The sequence below is a fragment of the Pygoscelis adeliae genome, unplaced genomic scaffold (genome assembly GCF_000699105.1).
Source record: "Pygoscelis adeliae isolate BGI_AS28 unplaced genomic scaffold, ASM69910v1 Scaffold190, whole genome shotgun sequence".
Classification (NCBI taxonomy): Eukaryota; Metazoa; Chordata; class Aves; order Sphenisciformes; family Spheniscidae; genus Pygoscelis; species Pygoscelis adeliae.
Window position 1 is genome coordinate 1757533 of NW_008823922.1, and position 7675 is coordinate 1765207.

General features: G+C 43.1%; 1 protein-coding gene across 1 annotated transcript in view; it reads right to left on the bottom strand.

Annotated features, from left to right (window-relative positions):
- WDFY4 (WDFY family member 4) overlaps positions 1–7675 on the bottom strand; it is a 144312-nt gene that overhangs the window by 61644 nt on the left and 74993 nt on the right. The window contains 4 exon segments of the mRNA XM_009320630.1: positions 1871–2037; positions 3464–3536; positions 4339–4542; positions 5469–5546. Of these exon segments, the coding sequence (XP_009318905.1) occupies positions 1871–2037; positions 3464–3536; positions 4339–4542; positions 5469–5546 (522 nt within the window).

Consider the following 7675-nt stretch of genomic DNA (forward strand, 5'->3'; position numbering starts at 1 on the left):
ATTTTGCAAGCAAAAGAAAACAAAAGACTAGGTGATATTAGCATGACAATATCCCACCTGCACCCATATTCTCCTGATTGAACTTGCTGAGAACAGACTCTGAACCAACAGACAATGTCAATAGCATTTGATCTGCTGCTTCTGCAAAAAGCCATCTCACATATCTGAATACGTACAGAGGTGTCTGTTTAATGGTAATACAAAAAAATACCACTGGGTGACATTATAAAACAATGACCACTTTCCAGAGAAGGGTTATCCCTGTGTTCCAGAAATCAATCTAGTATCTGCCAAAGCATTGCAATGACTGTTCTGTGCAGTGCAGTAGGTAAGATGGTTCCAGTTGTCTGCTTAAAGTGCAAACAGCTCACGAGGCAGCCATTTACAAGGCAGGACCGCAGCGCCCTAAGTGAGCGCAGGACAGCTAATGTCACCCCCTACTGCTTTTTTTAATACTTCTGTCAGCTCGGCAACACGGTGACTGCTGCTGGAAAAAAACATGCCTGGCATTTCTGACGGCTTCCTGCAGAGTTACATGGAGAAGAGACAGACAGCCTGAAGGCTAAAAATGAAATTAGCACACGGAAAACATGCCTCACATTTTCATGCTTGTCTCCTTCTGCTGGGGAGAGGTATGTGGGGGGGGGAAAGGAGGAGGGGCAGGGAAATGAATTATGTTGTATAGACAGACAGTGTACCAACAGCTCTAAAAGCATGAGGAAGCCATCATATTAGAGAGCACAAATGTGACCCCCAGCCACTGGCAAAGCGTCAAGAAAATTCAGTGATGGTATTTGAGACATAAAAATAAAAGAATTATTTAATATCTATGTATCACAGTGCTGTGATGGCTGAGTTTAAAAACTCCAAGTCTGACCCTTGGCTTCCACTATGGGATGCTAACTCTTGGGCCAACAGGGGGAATGATGCCACTGGAAGAAACAGGTACACTGGAAAAGATCAGAGAATGAGGCCAGGTCTACTCATAACAAAATCTCTCACAGTCCCACGGAAAATGGCTATGTGCAGTTCATATCCAACATCAAGGATTTGATTTGGAGTCACTATTGTGGGGACTATGCTGAAAGTAAAGGGCTGGTTGCTGGCTTCCGAGCAAAGGGATTAAATTGAGAACACCAGACCAAAGTTACTGTCCTCCTAACAGTCACCCCTATTTACTCCACCGCTCATGTCCTCCCCCCAGTGTTCCTGAACCTGCCTCTTCCTTATGCTGGGAAGAAACCTGGGAGAAGGGTATCCAGTCCAGTACAAGAACAAAGAAGGAACAGCACTGTTTTGACTAGATGACACACGATGGAAGCATCAAACAGGAAGCAGGGAAAGTCTCTATGGCCTTAGAGGGAAGAATCTGTCCAGTACTCATGGGGAGGCAGAGAACAAAGAGGCATGTGAAGGTGGGAGGAAGAACAGCAGGAAGAGATTTAAACATCACTGAGCTAGCAACCTATACAAAATTGGCACACCCTCCCAGAGGTAATAAATAAATTTGATCTAGGCACTGCTCTGAGCATGAGTAAAGGTGGGGAAACAGGACAGGAATTCTGAGAGTCTCATAATTTGCCATGTCTACTGTCTCACAGGTACACGAATACCTTGGTTGCATGCCCAAATTTTTTTCCTGTTACTTCAAAGAGTTAACGTTAAATGCTCTTCAAGAATAAGTCTATACAGGAGTTCATAAGGAGGCTGGAACATCGTAAACACTCTAAGGAAACAGATAGTGATGATGGTTACTGTAGCCTGAATCCACCTGAACCCCAAACTGAAAGGAACAGATAGGCCTCCACATCCAAGTCACCCCCTAAAATGCCATCTCCCCAGAGAACATTTTCTAGTTCATCTTTCCTACCTTTTCACTCTCTGCAAACTCCTGCAATATAATTTGTCTCTCCACACACAGTTCCAAGAAGTCTTCTGAATGGAAACTTTCATGTAGAGCAGGGAAGAAAGTTAGCTGGTTACAATCCGATCCCTTCTTATCCATCTCCCTTTCTGCTCCATTTAACGTCAGCTCTCCTATATCAGTATAAAAGAGATTGCAGTTTTAGTGGCAGCCAGATGACACCAAAAGCATTTGCAATTTAGACTTTCACCCAATCTGTTCTACCTTGGGAAATAGCATTATTTATCTGCAAAAAACAGGCAAGAGAGAAGTAAAATCTGTGACTGCTAAAGAAGGATGCTTAGTTCAGGGAACTAAAAACAGGTAGCTGCACTCAGTCATAATTCAAACTAAATTCCTATAATCACTGAAGATTCAAACATATTGAACAAATGTATTTATTCTCATTTCTGCACTGTGTTGGGCTGATCATCTGATAATCAAATAATTAAAAAAAAAAAATCTGTTCACATACTCACCTGAAATTAGGAAAAACTGAAAGCAGTAGTCTTTTGGGGACATGCACTGCACAGGATCTTAAGAGAACCCAAGCAGAGGCAATCCACTCCTATCTCGCCCAAGCTGTGTCCCAAGTTTAGCAAATTCATGCAGTGCATGCAGTTAGGAGACACATGATCAGCCTTGTCATTGAGGTAGACTGTAACCACTTTCATGCAGAAACTACATAGTACTTCAATCTTTTTTGGAGTCTAGAACAATGAGCTCCACTCCCACTTGATTTCTAGGCCCTATCACACTAAAAAGTATTCAGCAGTATTGCCTATATCCAACAGCATACACTAGAAGCTTGACTTGGAACAGCCATACAGGTGGCTGAAATCCACAGCCTTAGACTTGGCTGACATTCCAAACTACAGTTCTTTCTCAATGTTTTGGTTTTTTTTTTCCCGTCTGAAAACTATTGACTTCTGTACCATATTTCACTCCCCTCCCCCCCCTCCTTCTTTTAATGTCTCACGTAACAGAAAACCTGGCCTTTAATCATATGATTGACATAATGATCGTATTTTGAAAAATCTGGTTCTATTTTCAACATTGAAAAACAATTTGACATGTTAATTTTCTTGGTGATTTCCTTCCACGCTCTATTATTTTGTCCACAGTCTTGGAAAATTACAATTCCCATTACCACTTCTCTGAGCCACCTATCACCTGGTTTTAAATACTATTTCAGAGGTAGAACTGGAGTGTCTACTAAAAGCAGGGGGAAAGTCTGCACATTTCCTTCTGAGTTTAAGCAGTTGGGAGCTTTTCAGGTGCCCAAGAATGCCCAAAGCTTTCATTTCAAGATAGCTTTTTTGCTTTCAGATCTTTCTGGTGGCAACAAGAGAGCAACAAATACAGTTTATGTACCACATATAATAATTGCATCAGTCTTTTCTCAGATGTTCAAGTAACTTTTTAGCCCAGAGCACTGACAATAAGTTTTTTTCACTAGATTAAATTCTGACCTAGAACTCCATACACTAACTCCAATTCTCTTTGGCTGTTTGTGTCCACCCTCTTGATGATTTAAATTTAGCCCTAAAAGGATCCTACCTGGATTCACTTCAGCAGTGGGGGTTGTTTCATTTCTGTTTGCTAGGAGAACCTGAAAAGAGACTAGGTATGACTAGAGTGGAATATGCAGACAGGTGAACATAACTCAGAACCTTGTTGCAGACACAAACATAGATTTAGAACTACGTTGCAAATAAATGCCTTGGAAGTTCAAATAAACTCATTTGAAAGGACTCAAAGGAACAATTAAATGTAGGAACACATGTCAACAATTAAGCAAAAGGACTATTGGCTTTTCAAAGAAGACCCTGCATGAGGCCAGTTATAGGATAAAAACCATACCACTCAGTCTACAGAAAACAGCCAGAAGCCAAGTTTCACAGAAAAGCTGAAAAAGTCCTAGAGATGGGAACCTCCTGATATACTGAAGTGCTTCGGCTTCTGGTTGATAGGATTTGGCACTTATACACCATAGAGACAGACAGTAGTAAATACCCCTCATATACAGTTCAATGCTTAGTTCAAACCACTTTAATTCCCCTTTTGATCATCCACCAGTTCTAGCAGCCCTAATAAGCGTAAGATTAACAGGACAGTGCAGCCTTCTAACTGGACTCTGTTGCATGCACTGGGAAATGCTACACCCATGAGATATTACAAGCAGAAAAGTATGGTCGGGTTATACTCTCATCTGTTTGGGGAGATCTTATAACAGAAAAAAAGGAAAATCATTCTGTTGCTGCTAATACATTGCAGCCCCTCTTACTCTCTCAAAATCAGACACGTTCAGTGGGTTCTCTATGCATGGCACAGCATATTGATGAGTCAGGTAATGAGAACCAGAGGAAAGAGGTGAGTATAAAGTCACCAGCAACTGTTACAGAAATTGTGCACCTCCTGCAACAGCTTTCTACCTCGCTCTTCATTCGCATCATTGTCACTCGGGTGTTTGCATGCTGAATCCTCCTCCTCATTCGTGAAGGCCCTTCATAACAATCAAGAATCCATCGTGACTCTAAAGATCGTGATGCATCTCCCAACGGACCCCTTCTGTAGAAAAGTTGCTCCTCAAGTATCATCCAGTCCTTGGCTGCTTTGCTGTAACCACACTGCAGCATCTGTGGGACAAAACAACTTTGTGCCACCTTTTGCACGCTCCCCTCCTCCCATCCAGCAGTGGCACCATCCCAGTGATTCAGAGGGATCTACCCAACGTACCGGATGGGACCACTGCAGAGGGAACGCTACAGACTCAGCAAACATAGCTCTGACTGACCACTGAAAGTGTGCTGTGGGAGGATGCTACTAGTCAAACTAAGATACAATGACAAATATAAGCATGTCACAAACTTCAACTTCCTTGATAATGGCTGCTTTCATTGGATTTCCAACTCAAAAGCAGCGAGCCAGGAGAACAGCATCACGGAGGTCTTATTCACTCCATTTTTTTCCGCTGAATGTTTGTGTCAAATGGCAACAACCATGCTCACTGAAAACACAGTCTGAGAGTCTCAGTCAGAAGTGTACTGTGCTCCCTCCAAGCATGGCATAAATCTAATTATTTCTACTTAAGGTGGTGTGGGGGGGAGTTGAGGGGCACTAAAATATCAATTTAAAGGAGAGAAGAGGTGAGAATTTCAAAGAATGAAAAGCTTGTTGGTCTCTGATGGCCAATCCTGAAACAGAACCATACCTGTGAGATTTTACTGGCTATAAGCTTGAGACCTCTTGAAAAGTTTTACTGTCTGCTAAGAAAAAAAGGTCAAAGTCCTCACTTTCATTTCTGCCACTGTGAGAGTGGAATAATTCATTTAAACAAAAGAAAAAAGGCTCCTGAAGATAAAGTGAGGATCTGCAATCTGATTGGTGAGTGATGCTATATCACACTTCAGTGGTGATGTCAGGAACCGAGTATTGACTCATTAACTCAGCATTTCTTTGGGCATACTACTTATATCACTTCTGAAATGCCTGATTTCTCAGGGTAGTCCAAGAGCATCATTTCAACAACAGAAAGATGTTGCACAATATTTCTGTTCTTTACCTGTATGTGGTTCTTGTACAAAGAGGCGTACAGCTCCTGCCCAATTCTTCGGTACCGTTCCATACATGACACAAATCCCTAGAAGAAACATCAGAACACATTACACCAAGGTGCTGCAGGTGAGGGGCAGAAGCAGGCATTAGTTGCTCTGCCTTTTCCAAGAATAATTAGGGAATATGGCCTGCGTCTGTGAAATTGACAGCTCTCCAGACAGTATAGTGATGAGGCAATCATCTGAAAGCAAGTTGCACACTTACACCAGGAAGATAAACATATTCATGATCTTAACAAGGATAATTAGTGGAACTACTCAGAAGGAGAAAGAAACAGCAAATAAAATTTAAGGCTCCTCCTTTTGAAGCTGAATTACTTAGTACTGCAAGTAGCATAAAAGACAATTATCTGTTGTAGATGCCCCAACTGAGGTAAGGATCCAGGATTTGTAACTATACACCTGCTCTTTGCTGCATAAACAGAAAGTGCAGACAAAAGAATGGTCCATGTCCCCTTTTTGCAGGCAGGAGACCAACTGTTTCCAAAAACATTTTTGAGATTTAGGAGCCTAAGTTCTCTGGCAACAAGTGACTTGGCGTATAAATTCACTATTTAATGGGATTGTGATGCAGAGATCTCTGAGCTAGCTCTAGAACAGGAAACTTCTAGAGCTGTACTAGTGCAAGAAGACATACATAATAACTGCCTCTGCTCCACTACACAATACAGACATGCCCTAAACCCCGGTGCTACTCAGGTGTTTCTGGAAATACATGTTTTCCAAAGCAGTCTTGGCCACCTTTCCTTACAGAATGCACTAGACTCACAGAACAGTGAACCCGCATTAACAGTCGTACATTTCATCTTCTGTTTTATCGGAATGAACTTCTCAAGCTAAGGGTCTCTATGCAAGTACAAGACTGATGAACTGCTGTCAAGAGCTTATGAGTTTCATTCCCCATTCTGCAAACAGATCATAGAATCATAGAATCATTAAGGTTGGAAGAGACCTCCAAGATCATCGAGTCCAACCGTCAACCCAACACCACCATGCCCACTAAACCATGTCCTTAAGCGCCTCATCTACCCGTCTTTTAAATACTTCCAGGGATGGTGACTCAACCACTTCCCCGGGCAGCCTGTTCCAATGTTTAACCACTCTTTCAGTAAAGAAATTTTTCCTTACATCCAATCTAAACCTCCCCTGGCGCAACTTGAGGCCATTTCCTCTCGTCCTTTCGCCAGTTACTTGGGAGAAGAGACCGACACCCACCTTGCTACAGCCTCCTTTCAGGTAGTTGTAGAGAGCAATGAGGTCTCCCCTCAGCCTCCTTTTCTCCAGGCTAAACAACCCCAGCTCCCTCAGCCGCTCCTCATAAGACTTGTTCTCCAGACCCCTCACCAGCCTTGTTGCCCTTCTCTGGACACAAAGGTTAAGATTGTTATGTGATTAAAGATTGTTATGTGATCTTCAGCAAGACATGCAATTGCCCTAAACCTCTACCTCTCCAACCACAAAACAGAGACTATAATACTAACTTCAGAGTTACACAGGATAAGGTCATGAACAATGGTCCAGTGTGGTGGGATCCTTAAACTCAGGGAGTAGGGAAATGAGATAGGTTTCATTCTCTTAGAATCATAGAATCATTTAGGTTGGAAAAGACCTTTAAGATCATCAAATCCAACGGTTAACCTAGCATTACCAAGTCCACCACTAAACCATGTCCCTAAGCACCCCTTCTACACGTCTTTTAAATACCTCCTCCAATCTAAACCTCCCCTGGTGCAACTTGAGGCCATTTCCTCTCGTCCTCTCGCTTGTTACTTGGAAGAAGAGACTGACACCCACCTCGCTACAACCTCCTTTCAGGTAGTTGTAGAGAGCGATAAGGTCTCCCCTCAGCCTCCTCTTCTCCAGACTAAACAGTCCCAGTTCCCTCAGCTGCTCCTCATAAGACTTGTTCTCCAGACCCTTCACCAGCTTCACTGCCCTTCTCTGGACACGCTCCAGCACCTTGACGTCCTTGTAGTGAGGGACCCAAAACTGAACACAGTATTCGAGGTGCGGCTTCACCAGGGCCGAGTACAGTGGGGGACAATCACTTCCCTACTCCTGCTGGCCACACGATTTCTGATGCAGGCCAGGATGCCGTTGGCCTTCTTGGCCGCCTGGGCACACTGCCGGCTCATGTTCAGCCGGCTGTTGACCA